Raw genomic sequence first — 24,747 nt, forward strand, 5'->3', positions numbered from 1 at the left:
GAGGATCAAAAACGCACCAAAAAGGGAAACGTTCGACTTGCGGTTGCAGTCTATGGCCCACGAGCCTATTCTTTCGCGGACAGCCGGGAAAGTAGTTCTAACCGGCTTTGAGTGTGTGCAAAGATAGGCGACCTTTAATTTTCTCGGCTCTTGTTTCAACCGCCCTCCTCTCGGCGGGTAAAGCACGTTGAGTCATAACAACTGTGGTGTGGGGAGTCTTCATAACTTTTTTTGATATTTTTTGAGTAAAAGACACAAAATTTCGCGACTTTTTCAGAACTTTATCCGGGAACAGTTTGGTGGTGGTGGTCAGGGTTCCATGGCAACAAATTTTTCACAAGAAGGTTTTAATGTAACAAAATTAACTTTTTTACCTTAAATCAGTTCATGTTTTCGTATCAATTTCGTCTTTATAACTTGTTTTTATTTTGAATGCTGTTTCGATCGATTTTGACGGTTTCCTGAGGTTATGGGGAAATCAAGAAATCCAAGATGGCGGATTCAAGATGGCCGCCATATATATAGAAATTGGGACGCAATCCCTTGTCCTATAACGTCATTACTTCCCGTTTTTGTTGGGGCTGAGAGGAAGTGCTCGTAATAATGAAAAGGTCATATAGGGATGCAGTCGTAAGACGACGATCCTTTGTATAAACAGTACTTGCCTACGGTACTATTTTTCATTCAGTGTAAGGGAGCTGTTGCTTTTGACCAGGTGGATGAAACTGCTGAGTGCGACCTTCAACATGAAAAATATTGAACAGCGCTAAAAGTTGAAGAACACACAAGAAATTCATTCTTACTGAAATCTTTGAGGTGCAAACGTACCGATATTATTAGCATTACAGCCAGGTTACACCTCTATTATAGATAGCTGTATTTTTTGTATTTTATTTGCCTGGATAGCTAACATGGTCCCAGGAAGACCAACATGAAAACCACTACCTAAATATTCAGCGTATTGTAATGAATGGTTGAAAATCGTAAAAGCTTTTTATATCAGTGTGAGGGGGACAATTTTGTAGTTTACAAACTCTACCTATTCTTTCTATAATGTTGAGTCCTATAGTGAGCCTTTGGCGTCATTACAAGAGAGGTATACTGATAATCCAAGGGAAGTGATTATATCATTTTTTTGTATATATTCTTTTTACATTTAAAAGAGACCGTATGCATTTCGTCGTAATATTCTAACAAAGAGAATGGTGTTCATAAATACTTCTCGCAACACAATAACAATAGATAGCAACAGCGAACAAACAAACCAAAATCGATATTACAAAGTCTTCTGCTTGCCTCTATGGCAATACAGTCTTCAGCATTGTATTAATTAAACTGGGACTTTTTGAGCTCTTGTTACTGTAAAATGTAGCGGCTTTGAGAAACATACCTTGCCACATCAGCAAGACGGCATTATACGCTAAACAACGGGTCCATTGAGACTAAAAAGTAATGCAGTAATGATTCAATAGGCCATTTCCGAGTTGTTTTGAATCGCATTATGAAAGCGAGGCTAAGTGCAAAGCTTTTCATATATAAATAATAGTTTTTCTTAAAACTAGTTTTCATGATAGGAACTACGCACGCAGCCTCGCTTTCATAATGAGGTTCAAATCAACTCGGAAGTGCCCCTTCCCCTATTGTCATTAGTAGTATATCAAACCAGTGGATAATACTGATCTACTGATACTCCGGATTAAATTTGCTATCGGCACCTCCATTTCGGTGAATAACTATTTATTCCTTCTCTTGCTCATTAATAATTCATAACCCTAAAACAAAGGAAATAACTACCTTAAACGGAGGCTTGTAAATGCGATCTTAATTATCGTAAAATTTGGCGAACTTTTGTTTTAATTTTCTCCGAGAACTATTAATGGTTTGAGAAGCTACATCAAACACTCGAAGTTCACCTCGAAGTTGGTTAAAAAAACGAGGCGCACATCTGGGTATTTGCAAAATGGAAAACACACTCTTCCTCGTGTTTGATATTTTACAAAAACGCCCGTCGTGAGAATTTTCACTAATTAACGAGCAGTGACGCCATTGGGGATATTGAAGGAAATCTCACATGCTTCCATGTGAGACTTTCCCGACGTTTCACAGTTACAGTACATTGTTATTTTCGACAGTTATAATGTTTTGCACACTCAAACGTCGAAACCAAAATAAGGGTCCTATTCATTGAGTCTTTTCTCCAGCATGCACTCTTTCTTGGGCGCTCAAAATAAAATTAGCGTCCCTTGCACTATATCGAATCATTACGGTAGTTTCGTTTTATCTATGTTTCCCCAGGACCATGCGGGAAACAGCTATATTCGATGCACATAGAGTAAACCTCTGCGGGATTTTTCCCTGTATATTGATGTACAAATGCCACGTTAGGTTTAACAGGTGAGGTGAGAAAAAGAAAGGAATTCAGGTTCGTAGTCACACTACAGAATTGCTCTCCCTCCCCCCGCCCTTCCCCCCACCTCACCCGTACTACTAGGGTATCATTGTGGACCTCTCCATTACACATTGCAGTGTTGCTTCGAGTTATCCAGCAAAAGTCCGCTTTGTTTCTCTGCATCCAAATTTAATAATCAGCTTGGCTTGCGCCTTACTGGGCTGCAAAGTAGTTAACGTTTTTCTTTTAGTAGACGACGAGGGCATGCGCGAGACTCCTTCGTCTAATCCAACCGCGTATCACTTTGCGCCAGATATTCTTAGCGAAAGCGAGGCGATAGCTTCGCTTTCATCAATCAAAGTCACATTCATACAACCAACCTCCGCAAAAGACACTATCTTGTGGTCGCCTTACACCAATTTGGTTGTACACTGTTCATCGGTTGTGTCACTGTCGCGCGGCGAACTTGCGGATGTGATCACCAGAGTCTTGGTCCTGGAATTAAGGGAAGTCTTCACGGTCCCCTGGCAAGCCGAATCATTCACGCCAGCGTAGGTATTGCTCACATTTCGACAAACCAGGCGCAGCAGAATCCTCTTGAACGCGTGATTGAACCGGCGATTTCTGACCGAGTAGATGATGGGGTTTAGGGCCGAGTTACCATAATGAAGTACTTTTACTGCCACGAGGAAACGCATGTCCCACACGAGTGTGCACGTGGTACACCATTTAAAGATCAAAATCGTCAAGAAGAATGGAAGCCAACAAACAACAAAGGTGCCAGTTACCAAGGCGACTGTGCAAGCGATATGAAGGTCCTAGAAACCGAAACAATGGGAAAAACTAAGGACAGATCGTGCTCTTTGTGACTAACTGGCATAATTAGTAGACGTTCCCTACCTAAGATATTTTAAAATTTTACACCACCAATTTACCTTGATTCTTATGTTCTGTGTGAGAAGTTGAAATGTCCAGGGCCCCCTTTCGTGAAAAAAGGCCCTCTAAAATCCCCGCAGAGGGCCTTCTGGGAACTCAGAAGGGGCCCAATAAACCTTACAGTGTTTGCCAGAAAATGACTAATATTTGAACCGTTAGTGTCAGTGGTGATTCTGCTGTCGCGTTGTTTTCTTACACGACAGGAGACAATGTTCCAACCCAAGAACGGTGAGTAGCCCTAATACAATACTGGGGGCAACTTTTCTATGGACTAACATAGCATCCATCCAGAAAGCAGTTGCTTTATGCTACAGCAATGGAGTTGTTAAAGCCCGTGTTACACCTGGCATTTTTTTTTCTTGCCACTTGTCTCGCAATTTGTTGCGACACATCCCGGAGCGAAACGGTGCGTAGTGTAAGATGCCCTGAAATGAACGTTGCGAGACATGTTCATTTCTGGGCATGTTAAACAATATTTCGTGCGACTCAGTTATTTCGTAACGCCGCAACAAAACTACAAGACCAGTTACAAGAATAGTTGGCTGGTGTACCATGGGCTATCTAAACTCTGTTGTAAGCAGGGACGCCTGTTGTCGGTGTTCATTCCTGGTTGTTCTAAAATTCGCTTCGTCCATAATTGTGCAAAATGGAAGAAACGCAAAATGAAATGATTACAATAAAAAAATAGTTTTTATGTTCATCGCTCTTCCTCGAGGAAATGAACAACGAACTCCTTTACAGGCTGTCCCCGTTGGATTACTAAAATCCCTGAAGTACTACCCAAAATTTTTGACACCGATTGGAAATTTCTTTTCTGCTCAAATAAAACGACTTTAAAGAGGTTTCTAATTAGTAATTCTCCACCCCTCTCTCAGGTCGCGTGTCAGAAACATTCTAGATACACGGATTTAACATTGTAAGACAGAAGAGTGTGTTTTTCTTGTATGTCCTTAGAGCAAGCAGACAGACATGTCGAAAGAGTAAACTTTGTCTTAAGCTTTTGAAGGTCGCACAGGTTGAGTTTTCACAAGGGACTCTTAAGGGCGATTTACATGGTACGACTTTGTCGCATGCGACAAGCTTACGACAGGCCTACGACACGAATTGTTTCGTGTAAATCAAACCTACATCTCGCTTACGACTGTCGTGTACGTCACAAAAAATGTGGTAGGATTTTAAAACATGCTTTAAAATCCTACGATAATGGTAGGAATAGGCAATGTTGAGTGACGAGAGTTGTGTGCAATCTTTCGCATGACGCGAGAAGCGATCGCTCTAGAAATCGCATGCGACAGTCGTAAGCAAAAGTTGTACCGTCTAAATCGATCTTTGGAGGTAGAGCAGAAAGATAACGGGAAAAAGTGACTCACTTTGTCTTGCCCTCAAACCCACCCCCATTTCACCAACCCGGTCGTCAATGACGTACAACACGGCTGACAAAAGCCTCCCAAACACTCGTACAGGTGATCCTTCTCGAAGGCTATTAAAATTACCTTTTTCAAAGAACGCTTTCTGTGTTCTTTCAAACTCTTCTTGGCCGTAAAAAAGATGGCAATATAGGCAGCGATTATCACCAGTAAAGGCACTGCAAAGAACCCAAATGTGTTGAAGATGGCCACATCTTTCCATCCTGTGATCTTCTTTAGCATTGCAGTAAAAATGGCGAGCAACCAGGACAAGACAATACCAGAAAAGATTGTCACTGTGGGGGATTTGTTAAAACAAGAGTCAGTAAAGAATATATATTATATCATTTCAGTTGAAGTACAGTAAGTTTACTGAGTTAAGTAAATAACTGACTGATTGACAGACTGCCTGGTATTCCAGAGGAAACTTAACCCCCGGGGTTACTAATTTCATATGGGGAAGTACCGCCGGGAGGTTCAATACCGGCCTTACCCGTGAATCGCGTACCAGCGTTTTTCGAAATGGCACCCTTTTCACATATATAAAACAAAAAATGCACTCTTTTCTTTTACATCAAAGAAAAGCTTGGCTAAAGAAAATAAATAGAGCCGTCACGTAGCGCCTCATTTTTTCCGGCAGTAAGCATACTTAGCCAGAAATTTCTGCTTAGTTAATTGTTTCTACACTTTCTAATGGTTGGATTTAATTGCTTATTAACCTTTCGCATATTATGAGGTATCTCCCCTCCTCCACGTTGATAAATTGACTGACTGATTGTTTGCTTGGTCAGTCGACCGACCGGTTGACTTATTGGTTGACTGATTGATTTTGTTAATGAGTCGTAGAGTAAGTAACGTGACTGCAATTGACTGGCTGAGTGATTGACCTATTAAAGAGAGCGGTTGTCACTGATTGATTGATCATTGACTAAAAAGGGTAAGTAAAGAGCAACTTAAACTGACTCATTCACACAGACTTGTTTAACTCGACTGATTTGTAAAATATAGTGAGAATTCGACTGACTGACTGACTGACTGACTGACTGACTGACGGACTGATTAATTGATTGATTGATTGAATGATTGAATGAATGAATGATTATTTCATTGGGCTGTAGACTTGTGAAGGGTCTTGATTGACTGACTGAGGATTGATTGATTGGCATACTGCTTGGTTGGCCAATTGATTGGTTGATTGACTGATTGATTGAGCAAGATCAGCTGATAACGGTTTGTGCATTTGATTGAGTTGTAGACTTGTGAAGGATCTTTATTGAATGATCGAATCACTGATTGGTTGATTAAATAATTAATTAATTGACTGCTCGATTAATTGATCGATTGTTTGATTGATTGATTGATTGATTGATTGATTGATTGATAGATCGAGTGAGTCAGCGACTAAGCAAGTACAGTTGATAACGGTTTCTTTGATTGGTTCACTGTTGGACTGACTGATGTTTTACTTACCCTTGCTAATCTTCCTGTGCTTGAAAGGTGCCACAATGGCATAGCAGCGTTCGACACTGATGCAAGTCAGGTGCATAATGGAAGACACACCGGACAGAATGTCTCCCATCTGGTAGTACTGATAAAAACTGTTCTTAAAATCCAGGCTCATAACAAAGTAGATCCACAGTGGAACAGAAAACAATCCAACCAGAAGATCAGCCACGGCCAAGGAAAATATAAAGTAGTTTGTTTTGGTTTTTAGCTTGGGAGTTGTGAGGAAGGCAATGATGACCAACAAGTTTCCTAAGACGAAAAGAACCTTGGATTTAGTTGTTATGTAGTGGACCTTTCAGTGAACTCACTCCACGTTATACATTGGTGGTACTGACCTAGTCTGGGGTTTGTATTGTAGAATGTTAGAGAGATTTAGACAAAAAAATCCATGTAAAATCCATTTTTTCGTTCCTTGTCAATAAAAGATGTTTCCAAGCCGACAATGACCTGGTTCTCTCTGGTACTGAACTGTTTTTATTCATTCCCTCATGTAACTAAAAACAAAATTTTGTCCCGGGATAAAATCCCCTTGCCGACCTTGTTAACGCACGAATGGGTATCAAAAGCGTCGTTTCCATCTCTCAAACTGACGTTGGACCTTCACTCAAAATTACACGAAGTGAAACTTATTTCAAACTTAAGAGGAAAAGAAGAAAAAAAAAACACAATAGTGTAAGCCTCGAACCCTAGTCGTTTGCTGTATTTCTTCTATCCACAACCAGCACACCAACGAGGACTAGCTGCCGAGGTGTAATTTATAATACATTTTGGTATAAATTTACTAGCGTTCTTTCACGAATGCCGTTCCCTGATTGGCTACGCTACTCGCTATCTATTCTGTGATAGATAGTGAGTAGCGGTTTTCAACAAAATGGCGGCCACTTCATGGCGTTTTCGAAGTGTCTGCGATGGGGATATAGATAATTTACTTGTTTAGTTTTGCACGACTAGTAGATTTATACTAAATCAATTAGATTATTCGCTCTCGATTTCTATCGCGTGATAGCTGATTCGGGCGCTATCACGCGATAGAAATCTTGAGCTCATAATATAATTGTTAAATATATAGTTACCCATCACAATAAACGAAAGCCAACCATTTTCGAATCAGTGCTTAACCCTAAATACTGTAGAACGGTGCTAAGCCCCAAAATAATGTTCCTAGCCTAGCTGGAGCTCTATTCACTCAGTTCTCTGCCTAATAAATGGAGTTCTGCTCCTGTGTCCATCGGTACTATGACCATAAGGAATACTACATTGTGTAAACCTCATAAGGTGTCCAAAGTCAGTTCGAGATAGGCAAACGAGTGTTAACCGTCAAATGCAACATACAAACCTGTGACAATGAGGAACACTATTGCGGAATACACCCCAACTCCTGCATAAGCCCAACTTGGTTCTAGCAAAACACCGTATCCGCCTGGTCGCTGGGTTTGATTTGTAGAGTTCTCCATTGAAATTATATGAGCTTCCGGCTAGAATCAGCGGCAGCACTATAAAGTAAGGGAACCACCGTTAGTACAGCGCGAATTCGCAATAATTGCTTATTAAAAACAACCAAGAAATATTGCTGGATCTTGCATGGTGATTTCATTTTACAAGAACGATCAGAAGACAACTTAATGGACGTTATTTCTCAGGCATGGTGTTATGGCTGATATACCCTGACACTAAGCCAATCAAAACTTTGGAATTGCATTATTCTTTATTAGGGAGTTTAAGAAGCTACTTCGGCGATGGCAACGAGAACGTCCCAGAACAATAGGATATAATGAGAAAAACAAAGGCCCTGCACGTGCGTTATAAATTTTGGTACATTTCTCCACCTTGCTCGGCCAAAGAACAACGTGAAATAACCAAATCCAAGGTTTTGTGGAGAACGTGAGCACATGACGAAAAATTTTTCGATCTCTGTCTCAACTTGAACGCCGTTTTCCACCTGTTCTGTTATTGGATAGTTCGGCCACATTGTACAAGCTCAACGAATTGGAATAATCGCGAAATAGTACAAGTAACGCGAACTTATATTTTCAAGCGACATTTTCGTTGCCGTTGCCGTTGTGGTTTCTTAAAGTCCCTATTAAGATTTTTCAACGCCGCCGTTGTGGGCACTTACGAAGGATGAAATACTTCACATGACAAATTATGTACTGAACCTCGAAGACATATGTATACCCTCGGGCTATTACAAAATGTGACGGATGTAAACAAATTATCCGTTTCAAACCAGTCTTTGTGAGATACATGTATCTTGTGATTGTTTAAAAGACGGCTAATATATGTATCTTGATACGTGTGTACCCGCGGGCTATTTACAAAATAAGATGGATGTGAACAAATTAACCTTTTCAAACTATCTCTACGAGATACACGTATCTTGTGTTTTCTTAATGAAGAGAAGAGGAAGAAAGAGACTGATTAATACAATATCAGTCTGAAATGTCTTTACTAATTTAGAAGTAAAATCCAGTTCTAATATTTTATTTTTTTGCCCCTCGTTTTGTACGCCAGATTCGAATTGATTTATATTCAAATCATGTATCTGTGGTTACGCCTTTCATCTCTGGTTGTCTTAAATACGAGAAATTGTGGTACAAATAAAGAGAATTTCTCAGTGATAATAATCACTATGCGGTTTCAGAAATAGATATGTTAATCAATTTGGGGAGGCTAGATTTAGTGAGGTACTTGGGCAAGCGAAGGGCCTTTCATTCAAACGTCGCTGACTATTTAACTCGAACTATTGCCCAAGTCAAAAATAGCTAATTCCATTCAGGAGCAAATTACCTAGAAAATAACATAACCAAAATAAAATTTGTGAGCAACTGCTTGCATTTGATTGGTCACAAATTAGGAATTGGAATTTATACACAGAGTTAAAATTTAGAATCACCTTGCACAGCATAATAAACAGCACCGCGGGAAGCAGTCCTCAACAGCTTTGAATCATTTTTTGTCACAGTTATAACAGTTAACACCAACTTGTGGAGCATAATAAACAGCACTAGAGTAAAGCAATACTTGATAGCTTTCATTTGAATGGTAACTCTTTGCGAATTTACCCACGGAGGTAAAATAGGTGCTATATTTGTTGAGCCAAAAACTGTCTCTACTCGGAAACATTGAAGAAACCCCGCCGTGGTTTACGACACGGTACAAATGCAAGCGTCACCGACAATGGCAAAAAGTATCAGGCTAATTCGAAAGAATTCAAAAAAAAAAAAAGGAAAAAGAATGTAGTAAGCCGAAATGTTAGTCAATCCTTCGTTGATCACTGAAGATATTACAGTCGAAGTTTCGATTATAACAGAAATCCAATAAAGAAAATTTAATTAAAACTTAAATATGAAGAAAGAAGCATATTCCTCCTTCGCTTAGAAAGAATATTATAACTAACGAATTCCGCTCGCTGTCAGTATTTACATGACAAACAGTTAGCCCTTTCGAGCAAACAGCCGGATTCAAATGTATCACGGACTATAATGCTACTATCATTACACCTGTCTGCTGAAGAAATTTCTCCTGTTTATTTGCTAACAGACTGAGTTTTCAAATTCTCAGAATGATAAAAGCAGAGATATTCTCATAAAGGTTTGACGATAAGTACTTACCGGACGTCAAAGACTGCGCCACGCACAGTTTTTGCTTGAAACAGCAAATGTGAAAGAAAGCGAGGCACGACTCTCACGATCGGCAGGTCAAAGATATAGCAATGCCGTTGTAAAGCCGCGGAATATAATTGGCATCTGCATACAATAAACTAACAATATTTTTAGAAATGAAAGTATTGAGCTGGTGAAAACAATGAGTTTTAAAAAAAAATCGTGAGAGTGTGGCTGCCGCGTTGGTCACCGAAAAAACGCGCGAAGATCAGAGGCGAGCGACTTACTAGCGATAGCAATTCTTGAAACTGAATACACCAATGAACTCAGCCCAAATTGAAGTTTTGATATAAGGGCTTTGAAATGCCACCTACTGGTTCTCTAATAATCGCTCGGTGGTTAAAGGCATAAATAAATTCAAAACTGATCCCTGCAGATTCGAACAATTCGGAGCTCAATATCAAAGGACAAAGTTAAATTTTCCGCCGAGTATTTTTACATCAACACCACATATATACTTCGTTTGGAACCATTCAGATTTTTTTGAGATGCCACGGGAAAAAAGAAAAATGCCTTATGTGCCACATGGCACGAAGTGCCGGGATAGGTAAAAGAGAAAAATCTTCCTTGCTTGGAGATGTCAAATCTTTAACATTATAAAATTTCGATAAACAATGGAAGAAAGGTGAAAGTAAACTGCTTATTGTTCCCAACTGTCGATTTTGGTGTTGTAACAAGTTTCTGTTAGTCGCCGTAAATTACCCTCATTCCTTATCACGCTTTACCGCAAGCATATACCGACATTTAAAATTATTTTAGCTTATCTTAAGATTAAGCAACAGCTGAAAACAGCTGGAAACACTCTCTTGTTGTCACGCTTCGTTCTCCTTTTTCATCAAACAGAAAATATAAGATCATCGAAAACTAAACTGAACAAATCGCGAGACACCAAAGTACGTTGCCAGTTCGAATTCTCACCTGTTCGACCACTAAACTTATTAGCCAAGGCTTGTTGAAATTAGCTCATTTTTTACACGAACTTATCGTGCATTTTTACTATGTTTTTAAATCAACCGACCAGATTACGAGCCAGCTAGATTACTCTGAGAGACACCTAGCGAGAAAATACTGTACAAACGCGCGCGAAGGTAACCTGCCGCATGTACATGCGCGCGCGTTCGCGCGTTCTACTCGCCCAACCATTTCTAAGCGAGAAGAAGGCATGCGCGCGGTGTAGGAGCCAACATATATGAAGAATATTCGTGATGTGTAAATGAAAGGGTCTTGGAACTCATTCCTACCATGTTTCCACTTTTTATTCAACTTTTGTGAATTTTCGTGAAATTGATGTTCACAGCTATAAACAAACAAATTCTGGAGTACCTGCAGAGCTTGTTTATATCATTGGTTTTTGGGACAAGGAGAACAAATTAGCTCTGCCTCAGCCCCAGACAAACTTTTTTGAAAAAGCAGTTTCTACTGCAGTGGGGCATTGTTGTGGGATAGCCTTCCACGGAGATAAATTGTCTACTTTTAAATGTCCTCCTTGTGCTCCCACACAGTAAACACGTGAATCAGTTACTTTCTTTTTATCATTTATTACCAACTGATGTTTTTTTTTCACCGCGTTATGTTGTTATGGTATGAATAACTGCTTTACTGACTAACTGACTGATCGACTGCCTGACTGAATGAGTGAATGTTTGACTGACTGACTGATCGAATGACAAACTGAATGACTGGCTGCTTGAATGACTGACTGATCGAATGACAAGTTGACTAGCTGACTGACTGACTGACTGACTGACTGAACTGATTGACTGACTGCTTGAATGACTGACTGTTCGAATGACTGAATGACTGACTAACCGACTGCTTGACTGACTGACTGACTAACTGATTGACTGCTTGACTGACTGGCTGCTTGACTGACTGACTGACTGACTGACTGACTGATTGACTGCTTGACTGACTGACTGACTGACTAACTGATTGTCTGACTGAATAATTGCAGCATCAACTGATCGACAGCCTGACTGACTGATTGATTGACTGGCTGATCAATGACTAATTAACTGAGTGACTGACAGTGACTGATTGATTGATTGATTGATTGATTGATTGACTGATTGTTCCTGGGAGGGCAATTTTTTTGCAGCTCGTTGATGTTAATGACAGCGGGAATCTTTTCCAAGTGCTGATATGATCGATCAGCCGACTAACTAGTTGATTGACAAAACTAGAATGGTTGAACACATGCAGATTTCAGGGTAAATTTTAATAACTCTTATTTTCTTTTTGGCCTCTAAGCTGCTAAACTATCATACATTTTCCGACACCTAATAGAGCGAGTAAAGAAACTAAAGATAAGTTTCAATGATTTTCCCTTGATTACTTTAATGAACTTGAAAAATCGTTACGCCGCGAGTCTACAGGGCCGAGTAACACCCTTAGAGAAAAAAAGGGAGCTTTAGCAACGACGACGGCAACGACAACGAAAACGTCACTTGAAAATGTACGCTCGCGTTACTTGTACTACCTCACGATTATTCCGATTCGTTCAGCTTGTACAATGTGGCCGAACTATGCGGGAACTAAATTGATAGGAAGGGCGTTCAAATAAGGAAGAAGAATGAAAAATTCACCGTCGTGTGCTCACGTTCTCCACAAAGCCTTCAATTTAGTCATTCCACGTTGTTGTTTTGTTGATGACGGCAAAGAAATGTACCAAACCACCATATAACGCACGTGCACGGCGATTGTTTTTGCTCATTAAACCTACTGTTTTGTGACGTTCTCGTTGCCGTTGCTTTCGTCGTTGCTAGAGTCCCCTAAAATATTCAGTAGACCTGCACTTTCAAAAGCTCTGTTTTCACTGTACCCTTGTAACCTGCAGCTGCGTTGTTTCGTGTTTAGGGCTGGGAGCATTGTTCTGTTGTTCGTTCTTTTGTCTCTCGACCAACCATGTAAGACGTTGCAAAAAGTGCAAGTCGCCACAAAATAGTATGACGGAAACTGATAATTTAAGACGTGGGTTAACAGCCTCAGTATAAATCCGTCAAAAAGAAGGTTTATCACAGGCCATTGACATCATTTGCATTTGTAACACCCACATGGTCACACCACAAAATATGATGAAATAATGATGAAAAAGACGAAAACCTTGCACTTTAATTTCATGCGACTCGTTGCGATACCAAAAATTAATATGAAATTGAAAATACCTACGGGAATGTATTGCAGGAAACGCTATTTGGAGATCTGCACATCACAGGAAAAATTATTTATACTAATTCCACGTCCGCTCAAAATTGGCGTTTTCCTGTGTTTAAACTTCGATACTAGTTGCTTTGCAATGGTAGATCGTTGACGCCAAGATCCCAAAAATAAATATGAAATTGAAAATACCGACGGGACTGTATTGTAGGAAACGCTATTTGGAGATCTGCACATCACAGCAAAAATTATTGTACTAATTCCACGTCCGCTCAAAATTGGCGTTTGCCTGTATTTAAACATAGATACTAGTTGCTTTGGAATGGTAGATTGTTGACGCCGAGAAAAAAAAATGCGTTTAATTTAAGCCAATTTTCGAGCAAAAAAATACAGTAGTTCTCTCAATAATCCTTTCATAGACTAAAACAGCTGCTTTGCAAATGAAATACCGTTTATTTACGGACCGAAAGGTTTTTTATTATCTTTTCTTTTTAAATATTTAAAATTGACAACACTAGGAGTGTTCTTCGAATCTGAAACAAAAAGGCACAATTTATCAGGCTTTACGTACCTCGCTGCGATCTCTATTAAAATGGAATTGTCTGAACAACTCGTGCCGCCTGTGAACAGGATATGAACAGACGCCTTTAAAGAATCAAAGGTGTCAGATTTCAAACTTGATTCTGATTACCAAACTGAAAGGGCTTTTAATTATTTTCGCACGTTAATTTGACATGCAAACTCGCCCTTTAATATCAGTTTTACATACACAGCGAGAATTGTTCGGATCATCAGAGCAGATTTTGCGCGTTTAATGTTATTTGCAAATACCGGGTTGTGCATTCGATTGAACCAGACGATATTGAATATAACTGACAACCGATTTGAGAGTCTAAAGAGGCAATCATACAATCCAACGCCGAATCAATCAAACCACAGAAGCTCGCCGATGGAAGTCGCTTTAGCGCTTGTCTGCTTGCTGTATTTACTTCTCGCCATTGACCTAATTTACGGATTTAAAAAATGGCGAGAATCTACAGCACCAAAAGAGGAAAAGAAAGTTTCAGCCTTTCGGAGAGACGATAGCGGCGAACTACGAAGAACACGAAGCATGAGCAGAACAATGATGTTGATAAACAGAAGCCTGAAAGGATGACCAAACTGACAATATCAAATATGTTGATTTACGAGGACATTCACAACAATGTCCGTCGAAATTGCGGCATGGACCTTTATTGCAAGGAGTAATTTTGAAGAGTTCGATTGTCATTTCAACGAAGCGAAGCCGAAAATAAGAAATGATCGATATTGCTTAGGTGAGGAAACCGAAAACTTTCACGACCAAAACTTTCAGTTTAAACGGAGATCGTGAATGGGAGACAAAGTAAACAAATAGACAGCCTCAGTTTAATTTCCTTATAATTCATGTCATTTTACTTCCAAGAGTGGTAGAAATGTAAATTAAAGACAAATCAAATGTGTGGTTTTGTGAATTAATACTGAAAAGCAAACAGCCGCACCGTCGGAAAGAATTGCTCAACCGTGAATAGACAGCTTCAGTTTAATTCCCTTATAATTCATGTCATTTTACTTCCAAGAGTGGTAGAAATGTAAATTCAAATGTGTGGTTTCGTGAATAGGCCTTATCACGGTTTTCGACGCCATTTTGACGAGTAGGCAAACAGGCTCGAATTAACAGTGTTTGTATGGAAATCCGATGTCAAATAATTTTCATAAAACATCGCTTCTGAAAAATTCATGAATTGGAAACTTTTGGCAATGGGAAATGGATTTTAAGAAAAAATTTGGAGGGATGTAGCTGTTCCAGAAAGCGTCCAGTCGTGTTTTGAACTTTCCATACATTTCCCTGTATTTTTTTCCCCGCGAGCTATTTTTAGGGCAATTCACGGCTGGCTCGCTAACAGACAAATGTATGGAAAGTTCAAAACACGACTGGACGCTTTCTGGAACAGCTACATCCCTCCAATTTTTTTCTTAAAATCCTTTTCCCATTGCCAAAAGTTTCCAATTCATGAATTTTTCAGAAGCGATGTTTTATGAAAATTATTTGACATCGGATTTCCATACAAACACTGTTATTTCGAGCCTGTTTGCCTACTCGTCAAAATGGCGTCGAAAACCGTGATAAGGCCTATTACTGCCGAAAAGCAAACAGCATCGTTGGAAAGAATTGCTCAACCAAGAGTTTTAATATGAGTGCCATAATATGGCATTAATTGCGTCCACACCAAAAAAGCTAGAATCACATCACACATTGGTGACACTGGTCTGTTTAAAGCGAAGCCAACGGCGACACCAACGAGAACTAGCATTTCATGAGAAAATGGCGCTACGCTTGCGTTTTAATTCTTGGGTACATTTCTTTGGCGTCTTCTGTAATAACAACATGTACAACAACCTTGAAATGATCAAATTCAAATATTTATGAAGATCTCAATCGCTCGATGGAGAATTTTTCTTTCTCTTTCTACCAACGCCAGTGCCACCAATTCAGTTGCTGGATAGTTCGGCTACCTTGTACAAATTGAGCGAGTTGGAAAAATCGCGAAGAAATAGTGTTGTGAAACAAATTTTAGGGTGTTTAGTTGTTGTTCGGTTTGCAGTAAATTTTGGTAGTGCTGTTGTGAACGAAGTTCAATGGCAATTTATTTTCGACGTTGTCCGGTTTCTACATGAAATGAGACGCTGTGCTTGTAGACAGGTTTGTCAAGGCCTCCTCGAAGGTTAAAATCGGAAAAACACTTAAAACTCTTTATTAACCTGGGCCAGGTTGTTCGAAAGCCGATTAATGCTAATCCCTGATTGAAAGTTAACCGAAGTTGTCATTTCACGCCTTAAAAATAAATGTTTTAAAAGCTGCCGTCAAGCTAACGGTAAAGAAAAATCTATGTCAACACTGAAGAGGAAACGCTTTTGGAAAAATGCTTATTGATTAGTTATTAAACTCGAATGAAAGTTCACGTTAACCCAGGATTAGCTTAATAAGGCTTTGAACAACTGGGACCTGGATTGGTTCCTTATTATCTATTTCCTGTGACCAGTTGGCCTGTTAGTGTGTTTTGGCTTGCCTAATCAGTTATCTTGACGTCTATTGAAAGTACCATCTGTTACTCTCTCACGTTGAACCACGAACATGTCTAGAGCACAGTATACATTAAGGCGAATCGCATCATGTAATTTATAAGTAGTTAGTAGACAGTAGTTGTACTTGGAAGAACAGACCCAAGAAACCAGCATGGTATGGTATGTAAGAACTCCATACCTTCATACCCTCTAAGGAATGGCTTCTGGGTCAGCTTGATTATAACTCAGACAGACAAGTTTAACCAGATAATTAGTGTCTGAGGAAAAATAATTACTGAGTCCTGGTACCTCAACGCTCTCTCCTAACGAGTGCTCGACAATCAAATAACGTGGATTTGTATTTTCAAGTGAGGCGGACAGCATACAGTGAAGCATTCCGTGAGACAGGAGACAAAATTAGTTTGGTTTGTATGATCCAATAATCAAGTCTGTTTTTACTTTTCACTTTCGACGCAGAAAATAAAATAATGGATCATGTACCATGGCCGCTAAGCCAATCAAATCCCTAGAATTGCATTATACAATTCAGGGAAACAGACTGACATAATTCTAGAAAGGAAACCACTCAATTTATTGTTGTTCGGTGCCGAAATTAATTGTAGCGAAAGTTGAGTGAAGATCCGTGCTATTATTCAAATTTAAAGTGGCTGCGCATTAGCCAAAAAAAAAAATACACCATTTTTTACATAATGCTGAATACTATATAATATTCATTCAGTTTTTATCTTTATACTATCAGAAGTACAAATATAGGTACTTCTGATAGATAGCGGTTCTTCGTTAAGTGTCGCAAGTAATCCGTGTTTGCTTTGGTTTTTAAGGGTGGACTCTCAATACTCCGGAACATCCCGGAACACGAAAAAAACAATACCAATTATTCCGTAAAATGGAAAAGGGTTTTGTAGCTCCAAACCAGCCAAAGTAGCGTATTTTCTTTAGCCGTTAATAACAGTTCGCTTATGGTTAAGACACAGAGACAGTCGGGCGTCTTTTACTGACAAATAATTATGGCTACACCTACGTCTTGCCACAGGCGGTAGCGCGCTTCTTGAAACTCTTGCCTAATTTCAGACCAAAATATGTGATTTTTCCTAACCTATTCTATTTCAGACACAATCTTTTTGTCGATTGCATACCATCCAAATTCTCCAAATGATCATGGCGAGTTAACCCGCTAGAAACATACAAGAAGCTAAATTGGTTCAAAGACCGATATGAATATGTTAAACATGTGAGTACGACTTCGTTTATAGGCCTTCCAACTCCATTTTACTCGTGAAAACTATAACCAATTCCAGACCAGCCTCACCCTACTCAGCCAAAAGTGTTCAATATCTATGCACTACTTCAACTGATTTCAAAACGTACCTTTGCTAGAATGGTCGCCGTTAATGTAATTTCAAACCACGCCTAATACAGTATGTGTTTAACCCGTAGCTAACTGCTCGGTTATGGTTGAGACACCGGAACACCAATGCTTTCTTTACTGGCAAATTAAGGCTGCACCTGCATTTCACACGTCATTCCTTTTATTTACTTCAATTGGTTTCCCTCATTAATTCGCTCTAATTGCTTTCAGATAGCGCCTCACAAATAAAATTTTCAAAGCGGCCAATTTTGTTTTAAAACATCTCTTCTAGTGAAGACCTTACCTGATAATATATATCGCGAAATTTACTCAGCATGCAAACGTCGTCTTTAAGACAACATTTAATTTCAATCATTTAAGTTTAAGTGGGTGGCTCCCTAAGATCCTCATAACCCAAATTGTTTAAAAATAGGTTTGCTTCAAATTTTGCATGTGAATTATGTCCGGCTACTTTAAAAAATACAATTGTCGTTTTAACCTTAAACGCTGTCTTCCTCTGTTTCCAGCGGAGTCCATTCGTTGGAAAAAATTGAGTTTTTTGTAGTGAAAAAAAAAAAAATAATAAATAAAATAATGCAAAATGTTAACAATTTTGATAACTTCCCACAACACTAAAAAATTGCTCCAAGGCCAAATACTACGATTCGCGGATAATAATATAAGCAAAAGACTTCCTTAAATTAAAATATTATTGATATTTTTACATAATTGTTTCGAGTAGTAAAAACAGCACTTGAACCTTTTCCCAACCAACCTTTACAGCTTGTAAAAAAAAAAATATGAAAAATCGGTGCACAAAACTGCATGTAAACCAATAGTGAGACATCCTACAGCAGTGCCCTTGTGGTTATGAAAAGACAAAGACTCCTTGTCATAAAATAAAATAGTGCGGCCAGATGGTTTCAAGCCCCTGGCGCTGTTTCCAAATACTAGCATTTCTCAATTATGCAAAATAGGAGCTTCAACCTATGCATGAACCTCATAAGGAAGTGCGACTTGAAAAACGATCTTCAAGATAAAGAAAAACACTGACTTAGTTTCACAATACAGTACACTGCAATTGTATGTTGATACTCACGTAAATAGCTTTATGACTTCTCTCTGAGACTGTGAGGAATATTAGATTAGATGGAATCTGATTACCAAAAGCCAAGCTTAGAAGCAAAATACAAACTCGCTTCGCTTTGAGATGAAAAAATTTGGCCATCGTTCATGGCCGCTTTTTATTTAAAAGTACAAAACTTAAGATTATAACTGACAAATGATAAGGGAACAAAAAGGAATTTAAAGATCTACCAAAGATAATGGCTTCGCTTTGAGATGAAGAAACATTTTTTATTCGGTTCCAAGGTAGATTTGAACCCAAGCCCTCTTCCCCGGAGGGCATGTAGCATAATACTGCCCCACACATGCTTCTCTACCTTCACAGTGAGTAATTTTTGTATTTAAAAATTGTTTCTGGTGCCTAACTATCTGGTACCCGTGGCGCAACGATTTTAACAGCTAATTTCTTTGGGCCGCCAAAGAAGAATACGCGAATGAGCACGGAACACCCCCAGGTGTTTCTCCATCGTATTTTCTCCTTTCATTTTGCGCGAAATCCCTGTTTCAAAACCAATTTTTCGGTAAAATGGAAAGGAGTTTTGTAGCTCCAAACCAGCCAAAGTAGCGTATTTTCTTTGGCCGTAAATGACAGCTTATGGTTAAGACACAGAGACAGTCAGGCGTCTTTTACTCACAAATGATTATAATGGCTACAACTACATCTTGCCACCGGGGTAGCGCGCTTCTTGAAACTCTTGCCGAATTTCAGACCAAAATTTTGTGATTTTTCCTAACCTATTTCAGACACGACCTTCTTTTCGATTGCATACCATCCAAATTCTCCAAATGATCATGTTAACCCGCCAGAAACATACAAGAAGCTAAATTGGTCCAAAGACCGATATGAATGTCAAACATGTGAGCAGGACTTCGTTAGGCCTTCCAACTCCCTTTTACTCGTGAAAACTATAACCAATTCCAGACCAACCTCACCCTATTCATCAAAAAGTGGTCAAAATCTATGCACTACTTCACACTAAAAAGGCCTCCGCGGTCAAAAGCGCCCTTAAATTTAAACAAGACTTATCCTTGTTAATCACAAATTTATAGAAGACGTTTTTATGTGCGTCATGCAACGAAAGTTTTCATATCTTCTTTTCAATTCACCATGAGGGTCGTTTTTCATTACGAAGGTATTACATATTAGGGGTTAATTTAAATATAAAAGCGCTGACTCGGACATTTTAAGCTTAAAGGATTGTTAAACACTTTAAAACATCTCTTCTAATGAAGACCTTACCTGATAATATATATTGCGAAACTTCGCTCTGCATGCAAACGTCGTCTTTAAGTCAACATTTAATTTCAATCATTTAAGTTTAAGTGGGTGGCTCCCTAAGTAACCCAAATTGCGCCTTCATTCAGTGTGGTCAGTTATAACACCCCATTTATCCTACCGTCCCACCTACTCCGTACTTCTTCCTATATGAATTTCTTTCGGATACAATTTAATTTCATTTTATATAAATATACACACACTTTTTTTTTCATTTCTTCCTTTATTTTTATTTTATTTCCTTTTTTTCTCAATTTATTATTATTATTATTATTATTATTATTATTATCATTATCATTATCATTATCATTATCATTATCATTATCATTATCATTATTATTATTATTATTATTATTATTATTATTATTATTATTATTATTATGTTCCAGGTTTTATCGACGGCCGGCATAAACACTACTATTGTTAAAATTGAAAAATAAAGCCTTCAAGATGGGTCCATTTGTGAACACTCAAAGCAAGTGGCCATCATAGTCTGCTTTAGAATAAACCAACACAAAGCCAATTCTGTGATGGGATGGCGGGGAGTTAAGAGTTATATCCTTTTCTAAAAACACTCCTTTGTTTCTCCGTTAGGTAACCATCACAAACCTTTTCACATGTTGTTATAGCATTTTTTACTCACTTCATTAACACCTTTGAACGAGATCATTAACTGAGCTGGCATACCCACAAATTATTTAAGGTTTCTTAGGAACCACACGGTCAAGACCACTTCCAACCATCTCTGTATTATCTTTTTTCTGTTGTTGTCTGGATCGTTTTTGCATCGAGAAATACTTCTTGAATGTAAAGTATCATTTCTAAACAAGATTATCTCAAGAAGAGTCATGGAAAACGAACAATGAAAATCTGGTATTCAAACAAAGTAAAAAAAAAAAATCACAATCTAGGTATATTTAAGAATACTGTTATGACCTGTTCTGTTTTACTCAAATAAATCTATTTCTTTATTTTCTTGTTGATTCTGAGCATACTCTTTATGCGGCTTCTTTTCGATCACACGGCGAAAGAATTCTTCTCCCCACACAGAGAAGCAGGCATCTGAATTGAACTTCGCGAATGTTAAAGAGAAACTTTATACCCAATTCAAAGTATTAAACAAAATAAAAAATTCGTATATTCGCTTTCATGGCAATTGTAATATTTTTTTACTAATGACGTCGTTACATTAACTCATCCATCCCGACAAGCTAACATCACTTCATTCGAACGGCTAAATTACACTGAAGGTACAACACTATTTATTTTCCTCGCCTATCTTTTCACCCAGATTTAATAAAGTTACCACAATTTTCTAAAGGAAGAATGCGAAAGAACAACCAATAACAACAAAACAAAAAGTATTTTTCAATAGTATTTAACTGAATGGTCACACTTTGGATCTCATATGGAAAAACACTTTTTAATTTACTCAAATGCCTCTTTTCTTTTCAAAAACAAGACTATGGCTTCTGTTCCTAAAGTCAAAAGAGCACGTGCGACTCTTCCTAAATTTTGTTTCCTAAGCCATAGTTATGAGTCTTCAATACGAGTGCATACTCGACCAACTGGCTATCTCAAAAATTAGCTCCCTTCCGATAACATCAATGTCTCCAAATCACAAAAAGCCTAGTTTCCACATAAGACTTTACAAAAATATCACCAAATCGTACAATAAACTGTTTCCCGCAAAACTTATTTCACGTTACAGAGTAAGCAGCACCACAAGAAAATACTGTTTAGCAGGTAGCTTCCATTTGAGTGCACGTACCTTTCGATTTCAGTATTCCGCACGCTATAAAAGCTGAACCATCTTGCAGAGCACAAATAAACAGTACCACAGAAGTGGACTGAGCTGCTTGGTAGTTTTCACCACTTTAGGATTTCATCGACAGACTCAAATGTTAGAACCACGCAAAAGAACGTAACTGAAGGTTTAATTGAAAAACATGAAACTGCAGCCAGGAATATTCATGACAAAACTATAAGACCGAGAGAAATTTGTTACTTTTAATTCATGAAAATGTTTAGAAGAAAACAGCTATATTTATAAATGATTTATCTAAAATCAGCCAGATCTGAATCGCATTTTGGATATAGAGTCTTACGAGTTTATAACATGTTACAGGAAGAATGCAAAGACCCGATCCGCTTACAGATATTATCAGAATTTGTCTTTAAAGCGGCTTGAGAAAAATTACAGTTTGTTCACAATCAGTGCAAGTCTGTTTTGAGAAGCCAAAGAAACCGCATTTGGTTAAGGCAATTTCATCCCTGAATATAAGATATCAATATTGGGTTGTTTATCCTGATACTGGAGGACAAAAACATAGACAGCCTCTGTTTAAGGAGCTAGTGGGCTAAAAGGGAATGACAGATTGGTTTGCGGGAAAAGTGATTTTGCATTAAAATTTCACACCAATAAAACCTGTTTAGTCTAAGTTTAGCAAAGAGAAAACTTAGCGGCAGAAAACTCAGGCTGGATTCCAAGTAGGGTTCAAGCTTCTACTGTACTAAATTTGAAGCCGAAAAACACAAGCAACTATCATGAAAAAACAATTTTAAAACGTGTTTAAATAAACATCGTTAAGCTCTGGCATGAACGGTGCGTAAACCTTTATTTTACAAATGTGAACCCATTGTGTTGTACTTAGTAAACTAGCCTTTTATCAAGCTGGAAAATATCAAGTGAAGATTTGAATCAGAACAAGTTTATTTGCATTTTTCCAAGGAAACAACTATGAAATAGAGATTTACTGAGGAGAAGTCAATATACTAAGAAAATGATTCTGTAATGGATAAAATGTTACTGAATTAAAAAAGTTCAAACTAACCTCATTTTGCCAGGTTTCTGTGCTTTAAATTTATATTCAAAGGGTATATTTTCTAGGAATTTCCATTGTATCTCTTACTAACTGGATATACACGCTGGTAATCAATCATCTCTACTGATGAAAAGACCAAAACAAAACTATCCACACAAAATACTCACCAACTGATTAACTTCCGCCAAACTACCAAAGCCTGTTCGAACTAGCCTTGTTCAGCTTCCACGTTCCTTCACGTGGCCCCTAACATGACAAAAAATAAAGAAGAAAATTTGAGCTTGGTTCTATTAACAAAAAAGGGTCAGTTTTAAGGGGGCTGAGATGGGGCTAAAATCACGGTTGTGGCGATTGACACCACATACTTAAATCTACCATAGCTTCTTATTGAAAATCCAGTCAAAATTGGTTCCATTAAGAACTATTGCCAACCAGCAAGGACTCACCAATGATAGCAAAGCTTGGACGGTTATCATTTCACAAAATGAACATTTTTAACAGCTAGTGTGATTAGGTTGGTATTTACATCAAAGTGCCAGGCCTGTGGGTGCAATTTAGTCCAACCGTAAAAGCTTTCGCCATAAGCATTCGGCAGAAGTGAAGATATGATCGGTTCGAAGAAAAAAATTGAAACCTGATAAAGCTATTTTGAAGAAAGGAATGTTTGGTTTATCAGCAGAGGTGATAACTTAAGGTATATTGGCCACCGTGAAGAGATTCAAGTGCTGACGTTTCGAGCGTTAGCCCTTCGTCAGAGCGAAAGTAAAGCGAGGTATCAAAGCACGCACCTTTTAAAAGCTGAAGTAGAAGCTCTTTTGTCTTTCAATAGCGCCTCACTCCGAATCTTGGATGTTGGAAGGGGTATGTGACGTTACAATTCAAAATGCCTTAACAAGTACTATTCCGTTGAATTCTTATTCACTAATTATTCCCTTACGCTAACCACAACCTTTTCCTAAATAAATGTACGATCCGTTTCTTCTTAATTCTAAAAGGTTGTTCTAGGTCAATGCATACATAAGGCGGATTTCAGTGCAGTTTAAGTTTTCACTGTTCAGAGATTGTGATATTCTCTTGTATTATGTTTTAACAGCATCAATTATAATGCTATATTTGTACATGATCATATGACCAGTTGATACAAAAGGCCGTGAGTTTGATTCAAAACACCTGGCCCTCGGCTTGACTGCCTGGAAGAGAAAATACAGCACATCTCCTTTGGGGTGTTTTTGCTGTCAAAGCAAAGACAGCGAAGTAAGCGGGAATGGATAAATGAATTGAACAGATGAGTCGACGTGCAGTGCTTCATAAATATTACAGTTTTTATCATTAGCATTGAAAGAAAAAAAGAAAAAAAATCTGTTTCTTTCGCTTCTTTTCTGCTAATTTTGCCTTGGCTTTCAATGCTTAGAACTGCTTCAGAGCTTTTTCTCCCTTCGATCGTAAAATCTAACTGATGGCCGAGTAAATAAGATCGTTTTTAATGTAAACTTTTTGAACGGTGCATGAGCGAACGACATTTGCATTGTATGGTTTGCCGCTGAGAAGGGATGATTCTTTAGAAGTTAGATTTAATGTGAAATAGAAAAACAATGGTGTACATGCCAGTTTTGAAGGAGGAAGTGTTCAAACGTTTGCCTCGTCATAGTGCGAAAACATCTGGCGTTTCAACGAGCTCATTTAAGCTTAAAAAAAAATCATCTTTCTCTCTCTCTTTCTCTGGTTGATTAGAAACATCTTCATATTACTAAAAATTAAAAATCTATTGTCTATTACAACTCTGTTTTTAAATTCAATCGTTGATCAAATCGTAATTTTAACATCAAAGAAACATGAGTAACTCTTCAACGGTTTATCGTGAATTTACCTCAACAAAATGGATTTTAAAATATCAATAATTCACATTTGCATACAGAAAAAGGGAGAATGGTTTTCATGACAGCTCAAAAAAATCAATATTGACAAGTTTTGACTGATAATTTGAGTTAAGAATGAAAAGATACCGGCGTAGCG

General features: G+C 38.3%; 1 protein-coding gene across 10 annotated transcripts in view; it reads right to left on the minus strand.

The window, feature by feature from the left end:
• Positions 1 to 859: 859 nt before the first annotated feature.
• The window catches only part of LOC146465815 (adenosine receptor A2b-like), a 47,402-nt gene continuing 23,514 nt past the window's right edge, over positions 860 to 24,747 (minus strand). For 5 of the 10 annotated variants that reach the window (XM_085128283.1, XM_085128282.1, XM_085128281.1 and 2 more), the window contains 5 exons: positions 22,902 to 22,980; positions 7,574 to 7,730; positions 6,202 to 6,486; positions 4,819 to 5,027; positions 860 to 3,207 (listed from right to left, as the gene is read on the minus strand). In XM_085128283.1, coding sequence (XP_084984409.1) covers positions 2,800 to 3,207; positions 4,819 to 5,027; positions 6,202 to 6,486; positions 7,574 to 7,691 — 1,020 coding nt within the window. In that variant the 5' untranslated portion in view covers positions 7,692 to 7,730; positions 22,902 to 22,980 and the 3' untranslated portion in view covers positions 860 to 2,799. Of the gene's footprint in view, positions 3,208 to 4,818; positions 5,028 to 6,201; positions 6,487 to 7,573; positions 7,731 to 18,007; positions 18,026 to 22,901; positions 22,981 to 23,522; positions 23,636 to 24,747 lie in introns of those variants that run through there. The other 5 variants (XM_085128286.1, XM_085128287.1, XM_085128289.1 and 2 more) reach the window with 5 other exon arrangements.

The sequence above is a fragment of the Pavona decussata genome, unplaced genomic scaffold (assembly GCF_977016875.1).
Source record: "Pavona decussata unplaced genomic scaffold, jaPavDecu1.1 SCAFFOLD_155, whole genome shotgun sequence".
Classification (NCBI taxonomy): Eukaryota; Metazoa; Cnidaria; class Anthozoa; order Scleractinia; family Agariciidae; genus Pavona; species Pavona decussata.